The sequence below is a fragment of the Esox lucius genome, chromosome 22 (genome assembly GCF_011004845.1).
Source record: "Esox lucius isolate fEsoLuc1 chromosome 22, fEsoLuc1.pri, whole genome shotgun sequence".
In the NCBI taxonomy this organism is placed as follows: domain Eukaryota; kingdom Metazoa; phylum Chordata; class Actinopteri; order Esociformes; family Esocidae; genus Esox; species Esox lucius.
The window spans coordinates 19543652-19561567 of NC_047590.1; the positions used below are offsets into that span (position 1 = coordinate 19543652).

General features: G+C 45.6%; 1 protein-coding gene across 4 annotated transcripts in view; it reads right to left on the minus strand.

Moving 5' to 3' along the window:
- The window catches only part of LOC105005782 (neuropilin-2), a 68120-nt gene that overhangs the window by 39778 nt on the left and 10426 nt on the right, over positions 1-17916 (minus strand). For all 4 annotated transcript variants that reach the window (XM_010863950.3, XM_029116483.2, XM_029116482.2 and 1 more), the window contains exons 3-7: positions 11434-11615; positions 5211-5441; positions 3643-3798; positions 2805-2974; positions 1744-1899 (exon numbers count right to left, since the gene is read on the minus strand). In XM_010863950.3, the coding sequence (XP_010862252.1) occupies positions 1744-1899; positions 2805-2974; positions 3643-3798; positions 5211-5441; positions 11434-11615 (895 nt within the window). The remainder of the gene's footprint in view (positions 1-1743; positions 1900-2804; positions 2975-3642; positions 3799-5210; positions 5442-11433; positions 11616-17916) is intronic.

Consider the following 17916-nt stretch of genomic DNA (forward strand, 5'->3'; position numbering starts at 1 on the left):
GGGGATGTTTTCACAACGTACTAACCCTGTCTTCATGAGGGTTGGGGTTTGTCTTTGTGTGTACCTGACCTAAGTTGTAATTTTTCCCCAACAAATGTTGGGAGACTCCATATATGTATTCTTTTAGCAAGGCTTTTATTGACAGTGAGAATTGTAGGAAACTTGGTGGTGAAGGGCAGAGACGGGAACTGAACCCAGGTCTCTGATGAGGAGCTGTATATGTCCATGGAGCTGGGAATGCTACTCTAGGATCACAGCTTTGCAACAGTCATTTCAAAAAGTGTTCTCTGGAACCCTGCCAATCTTAGATTTTTTTTTAAATAAATGTTTGAGACGTTTAGCAGCTGTTACAGTAGTCACTTCAAACATTTTTATACTTTATTTAATACTGGCCCCATGTGAAAATTGACACCCACAACTCGTGGGCGCCACAAACTAACAAATGAGCAACGCAGGAAAACAGACCTCATTTTGAACTCTGTTAGGGCCCTGGTCTGGCATATGCGTGTGTCGGTATGTACCCATATGTTCCAGAGATTATCAGACAGACCTACGCATGTCCCCTTCTTAATAAAACACGTCTCCCATTCGCAACGGACCTCCAGTCCGGTGCCTCGAGGTCAGGGATCGTGGGTGTGTTGTTGGCGGGGAGAATACAGCTGTTGAGATTCCAAATATCATTCTAAACCCATTTCCCCATCGTTTCCTTAAAATAATCACTTTACAGACAGAGTATGGCCCCCGCCATCACCACCCAAAGCAATCAGTACACCAGACAGGCAGGGGCCATTTATGTAGGAGGGGGTTTAAAAAAGCAGATTAATCTTCTCTTTTTTACAGTCTACTGGGGCATTAACATATATATGTAGGTCGGAGGTCACGCTTACATAGAGAATGTGTATTACGTTCACTGGCATTTCTTTTACTGTATGGCTTCTGAACGGGATATAACTCTTGCACCTATTGATGTCCATTGAGGGGTTAAAGCAACCATAAACCCACACACATGTACGCACACACACCCTGATAGACACACACCTCTTCCCCATATTAGGTGTGTTTACAACCTCAGGTGTGTGTGTGAAGAGGATGATGAATAGGGGAGATAGATAAGGGCACACAGAGGACTCTATTGTTCATGTTTGACAGGTTTCTACCTCCATTTTCATCCCTCCCTCTGTCCCTCCTTCCTCACTTTATCAGGAAGACACTTCCTTGGCTAGGGTCATGACTCATGTCAATACGCATTCCCAACAAGAATCGCAGAGGAATTCCTAGTTTTTCCCAGTCATTTGCAGTGAATCATCAACATATAATTGACAGGGAATTTGGACATTGGCCTTGATAGCTTAGATATAGTTAGAAAATTAGCAATGCTTTTGTTATCTACATTAGATATATCTTTAAGAAAAAAGGTCAACCAAACACAGTGTACTCACAGTGGTTTGTTATTCATTCATTAAATCCAACATGACCTATGTGGAAATTACATCTACATTTTGGTCAATTAAATGCGTAGAAAGAGATGCGCTTATTCAGAGGAAATAAAAAATGTCATCGCAACCAAATTCACTTCATGTTGTTTTCTCAAGCAGTTACACTGGCTAGTTTTGTGGCAAGAGAACCAATCCACAACTAACAAAAGATTTTCAGCTCCGCGTCAGGGTTGAACGTTAGGGGTCTATGTTTCGGGTTCCACACCTGGGTTCTAGGTTTCAGTTTATAAGTCGGTTTCTCAATTACCTTGTGGTTCTTGCCATAGCGATAGGTCATCCAGTCCTCTCCATTGGTGCTGACCTCCAGCTTGAAGGTGTTCACATAGTAGGACTTCTGGGTTTCCTTGGAAACGGCCCCCTGGGTGGAGATACCTGTCAGGACTTTAAGGAAGTGGAGGTCCACCTGGGAGGGATGAGTAGGTTGGGGGGAGAGAGACAGAAAGACGAGACGGGGGAGCAATTGATTACAAACAACTAATTAGATGCATTTTACAATGACAAAACATACATTTCTTTTTAACCAAGAAGCACACACACAAAACAACTATAATTAATCTACAGAGCACAACTCAATTCAATTGTAATCTTTTCCTTTTCATTCTCCACTCTAATGCACTCCTATCCCTCACACACACCAAACATTTGTAAAGTGGAGCCATTGGTACGACAGGGCTGGGAAACGACTACTCTGCTCCTGCTCTTCTTGGAGTCATAAACTCTCATAAATAGAGCCAGACACCCCAGTCAGGTTTAGAGCTTGGTCTATCTGTCACAGCGGCAGCGGGGAGTGCTCCCAGGCGGCCCCCCGGGCCTGTTGCTGAGATAGGGGGATTATCAAAGGAGAGGGGGATGGCGGAAGAATGAATCAATGGCACACTCTTCCACTGTTAACAGAGCATTCCAGCAGAGAACCACCCTCATCTATCAAGTGATATGATAGTTGGCATCACGTAAAAGTTCCCTCTATGTGAGTGTGTGTGTTGTGTTGTGTGTCTGTCTTTCTCCCTCGCCCTCTGTCTCTCTCACCGTGTTGCTCTGTCTGAATCTCTCTCTCTTTTACCCACTCACTCGCTCCCTCTCTCTCCCGTGCTTGCCGTCTGTTACCCTCACTCTCGCAGTCATTTAACTGAAGGGCTTTATTGGCATGGGAAACATTTGTTTACATTCCCCAAGCAAGTGGAAATCAGAAAGGAATAGACAAAAGTAAAAAAAAAAAAAAAAAAAGGAATGTTGAACTATTCGACATGTTTCATAAGGATGAAGCCATTTCCCCCTCTCTGTCTCTGGGACTGTGTTTCTCCGTCTGACCTGGATGTATTCTTTGTTGCTGTCCTCGCTGGGAGTCCAGGCGTTGTCTTCGTTGTTCAGCCTGGCCTGGTGAGGGGACCAGCGGCCATCGTAGAAGGAGGACGAGGCCGAGATCTGGTCGTCTGAGATCTTTCCGGACTCCAGACCAAACGCTGTACTGCAGTGGAATGCTGGAGAGGAGGGATCATTTAGGGGAACGAAGGATGATTTGGAGGAGGGGGGGATCATTTAGGGGAAGGGAGGATGATTTAGAGGAGGGGGGATCATTTAGGGAAAGGAAGGATGATTTGGAGGAGGGGGGATCATTTAGGGGAAGGAAGGATGATTTGGAGGAGGGGGGATCATTTAGGGGAAGGAAGGATGATTTGGAGGAAGGGGGGATCATTTAGGAGAAGGAAGGATGATTTGGAGGAGGGAGGATGATTTGGAGGAGGTGGAGATTGGGGGGAAACGAGGGAGAGGTTGGGGCAGAGAGGGGGAAAGAGAAAGATAGAGAACAAGAGGGGGAGAGAGAAAGAGACCGAAAGAAAGATAGTAACAGACAGAAAACAAGGGGCGTGTGAGAAAGAGAAAGGAAAAAAGACAATAGAACATATTGAGACTGGCAAGGATGCAGGAGCAAATCACATAGAGATCCCTGCAACCGACTAAATCTGACAGACAGAATGCAGCACGGAGCATGTCAATAAAGCACACGATGAGGGATGTGAAGAAGGAAATTAAGAAAGAGAAGGGAATGAACAGATAAAAAGGAAAACTGGAATATGAAATGTGGGTTACAGGGTGAGAGTAAGACAAAAGAGAGAGACAGAGGGCGAGATATGAGCGGGCTACTCACTATCGCTGATCTCCTTGTGGGTCATGTTATAGCGGGCGGAGAAGCCATCCTTGGCCACCGCCATGTCCGTGTGGAAAGACAGAGAGAGGAGGCCAGACGATGACTTGATCTCAGGAGGAATCTTAGTTCCACAGTACCGGCCAATCAGAGGGCCCACTGGAAACGAAAACACACATTATGGGGTTTTCGGTCTTTAATATAACATACCATTTACATTTTTTATAGCATGTTCAGACAGATTTATTACACATGTTTAAGAACATGAAATGCATAACCAGCATCAGGAAATTCTACGGAAAATGAGAAAACGTCCATCATGAGGGCTCTTTCCATATCTAGGAGTTCTATGGAAGCAATCAATTGGAAAAAAACTGAAGGTCTTTGTCTCAGCGCAAGTCACTCCACCTTGAGATGTTAAGGATTTAGACCCACTGCGGAGAAGATTTAAGATTACACATAGCTCTCACAACATCTTCTCAATCCCACCCAACCCCCAAGGATTACACAAGCACACACGCTGTTCCTACAGATTTCCCAAAATCAGCTTTCCATTTCCTTTGTTCAGGATCTCAGGACTTTTTACGGTTTCTACTGTCCTTGACGGCATTTGACAGAGTTCCATTTCAATTCAGTCCAACACAGGGTTCGCATTCGTGTTCAGAGCAATTCTCCCACCGCATAAAACATCTTCTTTCATTTGAATTTTTTATGAATCTACTCTAATCTCTGGTCACAGAGCATTAACAGAACTGACTGTGACCATTTGAAATTTAAAACGCTGAAACCAAGTGAGAGTAAAAAATCCTCCCCCACACTAATCTACCAACATCTCAATCCTCGCCCCTGCGGCTGATATCAAACTCTTTGATAACGTTCTTGGAAGCTTTCTCCAGCTTGTGTAGTCTTTCCCCTCATTTTCCTGATCTCTGCTGATAGCGCCACTAGTGCCAAGCTATACGCGCCGCCAAGACAACCAATGCCCATTACGCCCTGCATTCTCACTATCCGCCCTGCTATACAGATCTGGGATCAGCTTCTCTTCCCCCCAAATCCTAACCATAACCATTAAAAAGGGAAATAGAAAACAGACTTAGGATCAGTGTCTATGAGCAACCAAATTGCAAATTCGCAAACAGGAAGGAAGTGCTTTGGGATAAGGTCAGAGTGAAGCGAGGGGGAAGTGGGGGCAATGTGGGCCTGATGAAGGGTGTTTCGACCGAATGGGGAACGGGTCATGGGAAAGTCCTAGTTCATAGTTAAGTCACAACATAACAACCCCAGCTGATGAAAGACTAGTCACCGGGCTAGTTCCTGGATTGTCATGAGGACAAAGCCAGCCGGAAAAGCTCCATTAAGGTAATGTAGACGCAGTGTTTGGGTTGTAATTCACGCAAGTTCCTGACAGCGGCAGAAGACCAACATCAAAGCCAGGACCTACCACTCCCAGGACCTTACATTTATTTTGATTTTGTATTTGATGAATCTTGGAGATTCTGTTTGTAATGAAAGCGCTATATAGAAAAAAACATGATCAGGATGAAATATTATTACACAGCGTTTGGACTCACCCTGGGGAAGTCCGTCCCAAACGTCCAACCAATCGTACTTGCAATCACCCTCTCCTGACAGCAGCGGGTCATTCTCCAGGTCAAATGTCAGGAAAGTCAGGGTTACGTCCATGTGGGCCGGAGTTATGATGATGTAGGAACATTCAAGGTTGTGGGGGTACTTGTCAGGGAAGCCAGGGGACTCGATCACTCCGGAAGGACTGGTGAAATTCCGGAAACAGAATTCCGATCCTTTGGGAACACATAAGGGACACAGACATGTGAAATGGGAAAACTGAAAAGCTGTACTTGCTTTACCACTATAATTGCAATAGAAAAGAATTGACGGCAAGGCAGTATAACTGAATCCTTTTGCAGTTCATGATGCAATAAACATTAATAAACACATGTGCTGCACACATTTACAGAGCCACACACACACACAATCAAATCCACAAAAATAAATGTGTCACCGTTAGTCCCCACCTGGCACAACACTGAATTCACATACCGGCTTCAGAAAAAGAAAAGCAACAAACAGGAGCAAACCCGCTATGCGGTGCATTGTGTGGGCAGGCCATTGGCTATGCAGATGGATGCGGCCTGGGCGGCTAACCTTGAGCTCTCGACAGATGTGACACCCATATAAACTTCCCATCAACCACAGCTCTCTACTGGGTCGGGGGGCCTGAGTCACCGGTGTTTATAGAAGTGCGCATGAATGATTTGTGTCGTACACGTCGCTCTCTTCCTCTCTTGTTGTATTCGGAGCCCCGGTCATAAATCTGTGTGCTTTACAGTATACTGAATTCACCGACACATGCTCGCACTCGTAAAGTGTGCCCTCGGAAAGAGAGCTCGACACAAAGCTCGGCCCTGACCCGTCTTTGAGGTGTAGTCAATGAGGAGCGTTCAGAGAACACTCTAGAACAGCCAGAGGAGCATTCAGAAGGATGAAATCATCCATCGCTCGATACACATGGTTCAAGAAAAAGTCCACTCACTATCTGGAAGAGTGTCCGTTACCTGATTGAATGGAAATGCACTAGATAAACGTAGCATTCCTCACACAGCTTCTGAAGGTCCCTCGAGATAGGACCACCCGGGGTGTGACGTAACCTGGTACGACCGTACTTCGACCGCATGTGGTAGACCCTAACCGGCGTCACAGGAGTGGCGTGTTTTTCACGCTGTTCCTGTGTGTTTTCCCCATGTGTGTCTCCCCGACAGGTATTTGCGTGTGCGTGCGTGCGTGCGTGCGTGCGTGCGTGTTTGAGACTGACAGTGTATATCCTGTGCCACCAGTGTGTCTCAGCAGGTGAGCGGGGGCCTCTCAGGGGTCAGTCAGCCCCTCTCAGCAAACGAGTTGACAGTAACAGCGTGATGGCCGTCCAAACTAGTCGCTAGGCCTGTCTTTTACAGACGTCCCGGGGGCGGGACCGCCTCCGACCGCAGGAAGAGATTAAAACCTGCTCGCCACCGCACACACAGCCCAGACAGTCTGATAAACAGACAGACACAGATAAACAGACAGGTACAGAAACACAGGATGGACAGGTCCGACCGAATTACGGGTGTTTGTTTGTCAGAGGGTGAGCGAATGACAGTTCGTATGAGAGCGCGTGACAATTCGTGCAGAAGAACACAGCATCCCCACGTCCGTTTGGTTTGTGAATGAAAGTGGGCTTCCGTGCGTGCACGTGTGTGTGTGTGCGTGTGTTATGCGAAATGTGAGAGTGTGTGTTCAACGTGGGACATGCTGGCCCCCTGGCTTGGTTTTTCTTTACTCAATACTGGGTCAGGGTTCTCCGGGCTCCCATCCAGGCTAAATAGAGAGGGCTTCAATCACACAATGCATTTTAACAATAATCCATTACGAGTGTGTGTCTGTGTGTGTTCCCACCCGTCTGGCATGCAAGTTCACACCGGCATGCGCCAAATACGCGTATTTGTGCCGTGTGTTGTGTGAGAGGCCGGGCGTATGCATGAGTAGCCGCACTTTTGTTAGCGCTCATTACTTCAAGTGTGTGAGCATGCCAAAAACAAGCCCTCCCTCTCCGCACACTCTCCTTCCCGCTCGTGCGTACATGCGCGGCCGACCCCGGCAGCCACTCGACTACCGCACGCATTTCACCACGAGCGGCCATTTGGCGAGAGCTGTCAACCGAAAGGGGAGTTGAGGAGACGGGTGAGAGAGGGAGGGGCCGGGTTGCTGGGTAGAAATGCGCTGGTGCTTTCCGCTCGAGTGCCTGACGGAGTAGTCTCGGCACGTGTTGTGTCGGGGAATCCTCCCCCCACCCCCCGCCCGCTCACCCTCCACCCCCAGACGCGACGCGTACAGTCTGTTAAATTCACCCTCCTCCTCCTCGTCTTCTGTCTCCCTTTACTGAGGTGGCTCACGCTGTGGCACTTCACCTCCACGTTTGTGCAGGTCTGCTGCACACCCCGACCTCTTTGACTCTTTCTCACTTGAACTCCCTCTCACCCTCTCTTTTACTCTCTCTTTCACTCTGTTTTGTAGCCTAACCTCGCTAGAGATTTGTCTAAACACCCTTGTAGCGTCTGGAGGGCCAGAGAAGCACAGTGGACTCGGATAAATACAACAACACAATAACGACATAATCAACAACAGGAACAACCAAGAGATGGAAAAACCCCATTGCGAGCGTGCCACAGCCCGGTCCGTTTAGACAAAGCCTTCTCTCAAATCAGAGCACAAGACTAAAGCTGGGCTGTATCAGTTACAGCTCTGAGCATAAACTTCCTCCGCGCATAATCAGAAATGTGCTGTGCCTTTTGCTCTACACTGTGGTTCAGATGAGTCTGAGTAAAAGCTGTGCTGCGTGGGTTTTTGCCTGTGTTTCTTTATGTCTGTGTGTCCTGGTTGATAGTTGGTGTTTTACTGAGGTTAAGTGGTTCTTTTGTGGTGTTGTTGGTGTTGTGGACAGGTTGAACGTGATTTTTGGGGTGTGGATTAAACCAGCATGTTAAGGGTTTTTATTTCAATTTGAATACATGTGTACATCTACTTACTTTAGATGGGTCAAAGACTTAAGGTCAACTGTAAAGAAAAAATCTCCTTGAACGGGGAGGCGGTAGAGGTGAAAGGTCAATTTCTGGAATGGGGTGACCTCCAAGCCAGTAAATCTGGTTAAGCCAGGCTACATTCCATCACATTCTGATGGTGACCCCGTAGATTGGCTCAATGAAGGATCGGCCGGACGACCACCACAAAAGCTCCCGACCCCAGAGGGTACCGGGGAAAGACCAATCCCAATTGGCTCTCGCCGCCCCCCGCTGCCCCCACCTCCAGTGGCAGAGGCCAGAGGGGACGGCTTGGCGGGAAATCTTCCAGCAGTAGCCACGGTAACAGCATCATGGTAATAGAGTCACGTGACTGTGGCGGGGTTGCTATGAGGGGTTAGCTCGCCAGCGTGTGAGGAAAGTAGGACACAACAATACGAGGAGTGGGCGAGGGTGGTAGCCACTATGTGGTTAGCCTCGGGGCTAGTGGGGGGGGGGGGGGTTGTTTTAGGGGCACATGCTCACTTGGGGGATATGATGAGGCATCACAGCAGAAAGGGATTAGGGAATACAGTTAAGGGTGAAAGGTCAAATATCTCATTTGTGTTCAGTATTGCCGTCCCAATACCTGTAGTGGAGGAAGGGTTAGGACCTACATCTACATCTATATATATATACATATATTTGGTGGTTATGTGAAGATTAGAATTAGGATTATGTGTTACACCTTAACACATAATCCTAATTCTAACCTTCACATAACCAGCATTCAATAACAAACAGTCCAGTGTCCCTGGACCTGCCCAATACAAAACTACCTTTAAAACGTTTTTCTGTTGTTTACCACAATGAACACCATCGGGAACCCTAGCCAAAGCAGGATGGAAAAGCCAGGCTCTGATGGAGGACAAGCCCGCGCCAGACCTCCAAGCTGTGTGTTGACCTAAGATCCCATCTCTGGAGGAGCAAACCCCTTCAACACACACAGTGATAAACAAGCACACACACAACGCACGTGTAGCAATCGAAAATGACACACTCCTACACATCCCTCCTGCACAAACAACTGTAAGTAAACAACAGCTCTCACACTGTGGGTGGGTGGGGGGGGGGGCATGTTTGTGCCAGGCAGTATCCCTGGGTTCCCTGAGAACTCGTAAACGACCGCGGCCTGTGGAAATGTTTGTCTCAGGCTTGACACATTCAAACAAACAACGAGGATTCGAGAGGACGCGAGAATAAAAGACGAAACATATGCTCACTCACACAGGAACACACGCACACACTTACTTCCTACCCATACATACATAAGAATCATAACCACACTGTAACCGCCCACAAACACATCTTATATAAGTACATGGGTGCACACCTACACACACATTCAATTGTATTTGCACCCCAAATGCATAGCAGGCTCTTGTTAAAACCATGGCAACAGGATATCCTTCCATTTCATTACTGTGTTTTTGAGAGAGAGAGAGTGGGTGAGTAAAATAACATATACTGTATAATATTAGCCTTATGATCTCACAATAATATCATCAGGGGTAGTGCTGGTGGCCTTGGTAACAGAGCTAAATGGTAAAAAAAAAAAAAAAAAAGATTTGACATGAGAAAGCGAAAACTTAATAAGAAAACTTTTTTTCCTTCACTACTTTGCCTGGACCAGGTCAGTTGCACCCAATCTCTGTGTACGGAATCAAAATGGCATAGCTCACTAACGAGCCATAGAGATGGATAGAAAACGAACCATTAACGTCTTTCAACATAAAGATGGATAGAGAACTCAACATTAATGCTTTCATCAAAAAAGATGGATAGAAACCCCAACATTAATGCTTTAATCATAGAGGTGAATAGAAAACTCAACAGTAATGCTTTCATCATAGAGGTGGATAGAAAACTTAACATAAACGTCTTTCATCATAGCTATTTAGCACTCTGTGAGACTTCCAACACGTTAAAAGTTAAGGAATGATCACACCACAGGATTTACCAGGGACTTCTGCTTGTGATGTATAAAAGAAAAATTTGGCCACAGCGAGACAGACACAGAGGCACCTGTCTGAGTCTATGGTATCATATCGCTCAGCACCGCAAAATAGCGCACTGCTGCAATCTAGAATGCTAACCCTTCAGCTACTCCGTATGCGTTGCGTTGTGTCGCCATTCAGCGTTGTGTCGCCATTCAGCGTTGTGTGAATGTGATGTACTACCTGTTACACCAGAAACCAACCAAAAGCTACTTTTCTTCACATAATCTCAATTCATAATTCGACAATCGAACATTGCCCATTCTAGAGCTTGGGAGCAGACAGTATAGCAGTTTTAATTGATTACAAAGGAAGTGTTCCCTCGCTGGCAGATGGCGCAGCGTGACGCCAATTGCCATGGCGCAGCTCAGATCTGTTGCTCGAATGCACCGCCCCCACAATCACCGTTATACTTAAATCCCAGGCCATCCTCATCAAGCACCCTACCTTCTCAATAATCACCTCCTGAGTGCCTCCTGGGACGCCTCCCTCTCACCCCGCCTCCCCCAACAAACCCCTTCCTCCTTCTGTTGCGAACGGATCCCAGGCCAATTTAGGATGCATTCCTGAGATGCTGTTCTGGCAGGATGAAAAGAGTTAAGGGCCTTTTCCCTTTTCCTGTAAAAAAAAAATGTTTATTTTCCTTCCAAGTCTCTCTTGAAGTTAATTGGTCTGGGAGTGTCGGGTGTGAGCGAGGTTGTGAGGTGAGATTGTGTGTGCGCGCGTACACGATTGACGTTAAGGTGAAGGTCAACATACAGGTCGTTTGCCCCGAAGCATCCATAACTAAAACTCAGTCAACCATTCGTGTTTCACTAGGCTCGTTAGCCAGCTTGGGGAATGACTGTCGAGAGCCACTGGAGAGACTTTGGCCATTGTGGTTTTAACCCCCAAAAATCATTACCATGTCCTTAGATCACATTACATTGTTTGATGGCAGCCATACCAGTGCTTCATTAGCAATACTGACCAATGTTGTTCATTTTAGTCCAAATACTTATTTGCATTCAATCTTAAGACTGCTCAACATGTCTCTACATACATGTCCATCCAAACCTATTAGAAACCAGTCAAGCATTAACGTCTTCGCTCGCAGCCACTATGACAACCCCCGTTTCTCCAACAACTAATCAAATCTCTCCAAACAGATTTCCCAAGGCAGAATTGTTCGAATAGTTGCTCACCTGTTTTGAAGATTTCATAGCGCAGAGAGAAGCCGGCCCCCTGGTGGGCGTAGTCCGATACAAATTTGATGTAGAGGGCGGGGCCAGAAGATATGATGGCTGGAGGAGCGATGTTACTGCAGTGTTTCCCCAGCAGTTCAGCTGACTCCGAACCTCCATCGCGGATCTCAACAAAGTCATACCTAAGAATGAAAGACAGAGGGAGAATTTTAGAAAAATCCTAGAAATGTTTTCAAGTGCGGTGTCCATATTTGGACTGCTTCAAGCCTAAGCAGGTGATTGCTCAGTCTCTGGAAGAGTTGTTTTAATCTCGTCAAAGCTACGGCTAAACAGTGTGGCAAGGTATTTACTTTAGCACATTCTGAACAAGTTAGAATAGGCTCATCTTAACATTTTAGTCATCAAGCAGATGCTTTTATCAATTAGGGTTAAGCGCCTTTTTGTGATTTTTCTACTTGTCAGCTCAGGAATTCGATTGTGGCCTAACGCGCTAACCGCTAGGCTACCTGGCACTTTAAGAATGATGCATTGATTTTCAATAGAATGCTTGGATGGAGGATGAAAGCTTGAATGGTAAAAACAGCAAAAACCAGGGAAACAAAGGGGGGATGAGAGAACAGAATGGCTTTGACCAAACGGCTCAATGTGCTTGAAATCTATTCAATGTCACATTTGACCCAAGAAGTGCTGACCTCCCTGAACTAACCAAAATCCTTCACTTTCAGTCCTCTGACCCCCAAAAAAGGGTGCTTTGATGTTCAGACAAATCCCACCTACCTTTCCTGAACCTTTCCAGATTCATATTTATTTCCACATCTTTCAATGGTTGACTTAATTTTAAGGCAAAATTACAATTCAACTAATGTGGCAAATGCTTATTGTGCTTATCTTCAAATTGTTTTGATATCCTCTTTGAGACTGAAAGTTAAACTACAGTAACACATTTTGTGTGAAACACACACTTTGCTTGGGAATATTTTTTACTTACTACCAAGATGACATTACCATTTTTTCTGGCTGTCATTCAACACACAGCACACACACAGACACACACACGCACATCCTCTGACAACCAGACACAGCCAGAGTCTTGCTGTGTCTTAATCAATGTGACAGTCACATCTAATTACAAAGAAAAAACTGTCCACAGAATTCACAATACCCGATCACTGCTGTTAGATCAGTTGGAGGACACACAGACAAATTAGCTAAATAGCTAAAAAACTTTTGGCATTTGAAATGAGGGAACAATGTAAACAAGGTTCAGTTTTTTCTAAATGGTTCATCTGATTTGAATGAAAATACCCCACTAAATTAAAGGTTACATTCTGAACTGTAACCATTGTCATTATATTATCTCAAATGCAAAGTGCAGGAATACATAGCCATAAACAATGTGTCACAATCCAAATATTCATGGGCTTCACTGTATGTGATTGGCGGTTTGCTGACGAGCAGAGTGAAATGTGTTAGTGCTGGACTAGAATAAAACCCTGCAAAGGCCCAGGATCAAATTTGACTAATGAGAGGACCTTGATCCATTTCACACGCATTCCTTCCATACGTAACGCTATACATCAGAGCAGGGATGGTAGCTAGAGGCTTACTAGCAAGATCCCTTGGTGAGGCTTAGACCGCTAACTATCAGCATGTGTGTGTGCGTACAAACTGTGTGTGTTTTAGGGCTGTAACTGACACATGCTAAGGAAAAACAGACACACACAAACGCACACACCACGGTGTGTACGGGAAGGATAAAAGGCATGTGAAGGAGCTGAGAGCCTAATTAGGTTTTAATTGATTTGGGAGTGGGCTCTCTCGGCTGTCATGGATTAGGGACGATGACTGAGTGTTTCTCAGATGTGATTATTGACCTGAGCTCCCTGTCTCCCCAGGCCCTGATAAATACATGCATGAAGCCCGGCTGAGCAGGAGAAAAGTGGGGAGCCCACGCACACACACCCCGGCATATGGGCAGAAGACAACGAGTGAATGTACACAAACACACACACACACACAGTTCTCACCTTCACATTTCTCACCCTCAGAATACAATTTCACTTATTTGCTGTCTATTATTGGGATATTTTATTGCAGCCCATTAAGGCTCATCTGTACAGTTGAGTGAGTTTCTCCAGGGCTTTATGGGTTGCTATAATCTATCCCGATAATATCAATCAAGTAAGTGATAATAGTAGGATAATTTATAATTGATTAAATATTCATTATTTGTTTATTTTTGTTATCAGGCACACACCTGTCTATATAAGGGCCTCCACTTATAAAAACAAAATTGCCAGAGCATTTGAAGCTACCACTTTCTATAGCTGAATGACCATGTCTGCAGCACACCATCAATCTGGCTTTTATGCTAGAGTGGAAGCTACTCCTCAGTAAAAGGCACATGACATGTCATGTAACGGACTGAGAGTATGAGGGAAAATATTCTCTTGTCAGATGAGACCAAAATCAAACTATTAGGTGAAAACAAGGTACTGCGCATCCACTGGCTACTAGTATCTCTTCTGTGTAGCATGGTGGTGGGAGCATCATGCTATGGGGACGCTTCTCACCAGCAAGGATTGAGAGACTAGTCAGGATTGGGATAAAAATACAGAGAGGTCATTTAAGAAAATCTCATCAGAGCACATTGGGTTGACGATTAATTTTTCAGTATCACGACTGAAAGCGCACAGCCAAGACAATGCTACAGTGGCTTCTGGATAGGTCTCTGAATGTCCTTGAGTGGTTCAGTCAAAGCCGGGACATGAACCCTATTGAATTGTGAGCAGACCTGAAGATCGCAGCTCACTGATATTTCCCATCCAATATGACAGAACTTGAGAGGATCTACAAGGATGAAATGGAGAGAATGCCCAAACCTAGGTGTGCAAACCTGATAGGGGGAGGCCCTTCTACAAAGTAGTGAATAAATGGTCTGAATAATTATGTACATGAGATATCAGGGGTACTCTTTTCAATAAATACATTTATTTTTTTCATATTGGCAGAAGGGGTGAGTAGTGGAAACAAAAGTCCCCAAGCGCTGTTGTTCAGTACCAGTTCGAACATGCCATCTCTGCACTCCTTCCCTCAACTGGCCCTGCTAATTGCCTTTCTCACCTTCCTTGTTTTTCGGGGACTTTTCTCCACCTCTGTGCATTCCCTACAGGCGCCAAGTCTGCGACGCCCCCACGGACAACCTGCCTTGTCTGGGAGTGAGAGACACAGCAGCCAACGATCATAGAAACATGGTGAGAAACGTCATGCCTGACCCCTCCCCCATGGTGCAGTCCTGACCCCTTGAATGCCTGTCAATCATTCTCATAGCCAGCTGTAATGAGCAGTCATCACTGCTCCTTTTAATTACCGGAATGACATATGTAATCTACACATGACAAGCTGTATTATTTCCATTGATAAAATCAAATTTGCAAAGTAACACTGGTTGACAAGCAGATCTTCGTTGCAACTGTGCATGTTTGTGCGTCCGGATGTGCATGTCAGTGTGTGCTGCATCGATTCCAGAAAATATACAACAAGCATATATCTTCACAATCACTATTAAATCATACTGGTTCAAACCAAAAGATACAGTATACTGGCTGCTAGTGGTCAGCCATGAGGCTGGGGCCCAGACGCTAATTAGTAGAAAAACCCTTTTATGATATATTTTCAGGCATTTCCCAGATACTAAAATTAAGTATGACTTCTCAGTCCGCCTGCATGGAGCTCCCTCACTCACACCACACCCCCCAAACCCCAGGGGTACGCCTAATAAGGGGTAAGTGCCTCTGAAATATTAAGTAGACGCTGGGAGATAAATCCCAACAGATTCACTGCCTGCCATCTTCAATCTGGCCTTAGAACAAACAGCTCGAATAGCACTCTGGATGCTGTATAGTTATTTACAGTTACAGATGACCAGGGATGCGGTCTAAATGTCTCCCTGTTCTCTATGTAGTTCACTTGTATTGACCAGGGCCTATGTAGGGAATAGGGTGTCACTTGGGCCGTGGGCAGGGGCTAAACCGCTAACGGCTAGCCACGAGGAAAGTGTTTGGCCTACGGCTCTGGCCCGAGGCTTTTTGAAACGGGCATCACCATCGATCCCGCCGTCTGGTTTGTGTGAGCAAAGACTGCTGGGATGCCCTGCTTGACCTTATAACTGTCTGTCTGAAGAAAAACAGCATATTTTTACCCTCTATCTGTGTTCCTGTCTGTCTGCCCAGGTTCATCTGCCTGTCTGTCCTTGTCTGTCTCTCTGTTGCTGTTTGTTTTTCTTGTCCTGTCTGTCTGACAGGAATAAATAATTATCTGAAGAGGACTCTTGGAGCGATGGGTATGTTGACCGTTAATGGCTATCGGTGTGGTCAAGTACGCTGGAGCGGAATGGGAACGGAACCTATCGATGGCCGTGTGTTACGAACCCCGTGGCTCTAGCAGTCTAGGGTGGATGGTACTAAGTGATGTTTGAATGAACAAAGTGTGTGTCTATCAAAAAAAATGAGTGTCTATGTCCATGTGGGGTAAAGCAAAAGAGTCTCTCTGGGGGAACCAACTGACTGTGTTTTTAAACCAGGGGTGTGTGATGTGACTGGGTACAGGAAAAAGGAACAGGTGGTGCAATAAGGAGGAGTGTCCACTGATTGGTCCACCTCAGCAGTCAGGCGATGCACTCATGTCTGCCAGGTGGGAAACCCAACAAGCACATCAGGAACATAAAGGACACCTGGGGAAATGGCAGGAGGGGAAAAACACAAACGCACATACAGGGTACCTGCATGCGTAACACCGTGACATGTGACTCTGCCCTGGGAAAATCAGACGCAGGGCAACGTACCTCACGCCATCCAGCCACGACTTCAAACACACATACACACACACACACACACACTAACCCGGCCAAAGGTCTGTTGGTCCCTCATTACAAGCAGAAAAACTGTCATTGATCTGATCCCACGCTGCCCCCCCTCCCCCTCCCCCCCAGGGGACTGAGAGGATGATATCATGTTCACACGTAGAAACTCTCCATTGTAACGCCCCGATGACACTTCCCCTGTGAGGAGGGCGAGTCCACGTCCCAAATGCCATTCTACTCCCTGTATGGGACCTAGTCAAAGGAAGGGCGCTGCATAGGGAAGAGGTTGACATTGTGGACGGCACTTTAGTACGAGTCATCATTTGTAAACAGTTGGATGATCAATTTTACAGGGGGCATTACTGAACACTATGGTAATCAAAGCTCTACTAAATTGTCAGCCTTGTTGCTGAGAACCTCCTTCAATTGGTTTAATCCTACTGGGCAAAATAACACACTTCCACCCCAGGGAAGAGTTACAGAGAGATATAAACCAAATAGCTAGTTGAGAACAGAGAAAAAGAGACAAAAATGAATGACTTGAATGAACAACTTGAATGAACAACCAAAAAGGGAGAGAAAAATGAAAGTGCGAGTGAAGGAAAAAGTAGGAGAAAGAAAGCAAGAGAGTGCAGCCTGAAACCAAACAGGGGGTAGAGATAGAGACAAGTATGAAAAATCAAGTGAAGGAGGGAGTGGGGAAGCCTCTAGCCCTCCTCCTCACCTCTCAGCTCTGTATCACGATCATCCTCCTATTCCAGGTCTCCAGCCAATTGCAGATTGCATTACAGATATAAGACCTAATAATTAATCTCAGCCTTTATTGCATTTTGTTCACATCAATCTACTCTGGCCTTGGAGATAAAAAAAAAACAAAAAAACATTCAGCACCCTGCCACAATCTGAGGTTCAGTAAGTGGCACCTCAGACACCCAGAGTCTGCATAACACTGGAGATTTGATTGCTGCAGCAGGGATGGCCTGCTCGGTTCAAGCTTCCTGAGCCTTTGCCTATTTCAACCTAGGGAAAGTGCTGGTTGGCCTGTGGAGTGGGGTTTTCCTTTATCAGTGTGTGTGGGCTATAAGCATAGGCTGACCTCTGTCACGCTGCCCGAACACTGTCACTGAGTTAACTGGCTCAGGGTCCCTGAGTTGTCTGAGGGTCTTTCTCTGTGTGTTTGTGTAGGAAGTGATGAGACATAAAAAAAGAATAGAATGGTTAAAGAGCTGTAATTGTCCATAGATTTAAACCCTTTACAACTACACCAACTATCTAACTATCAGTACTTTCAGAGTATTTTTTTTTCCCCTCAAAGATTTCAGTTTGTTTTTCAATTTAATTGTTCACATTATAGGTCACATTAAAAGTGGAAAAGGTTCTGACATGATTTATCTTTGTCTCATTCTTTTACATCAGAAAAACCTGGTATTTTAACAGGGGTGTGTAGACTTTTTATATCCACTGTAAATGGTAGGTGCCTAAAACTCCTGCCCTCCAGGTGTTAATTAACTAGGAACCAAACACACCTGTATTGCATTGAATTCATCCAATATGAAATGCATTTTTTGTCATTTAGCAGTTGCTCTTAACCACAACAACTTACAGCTGCGAACTGATTTAGG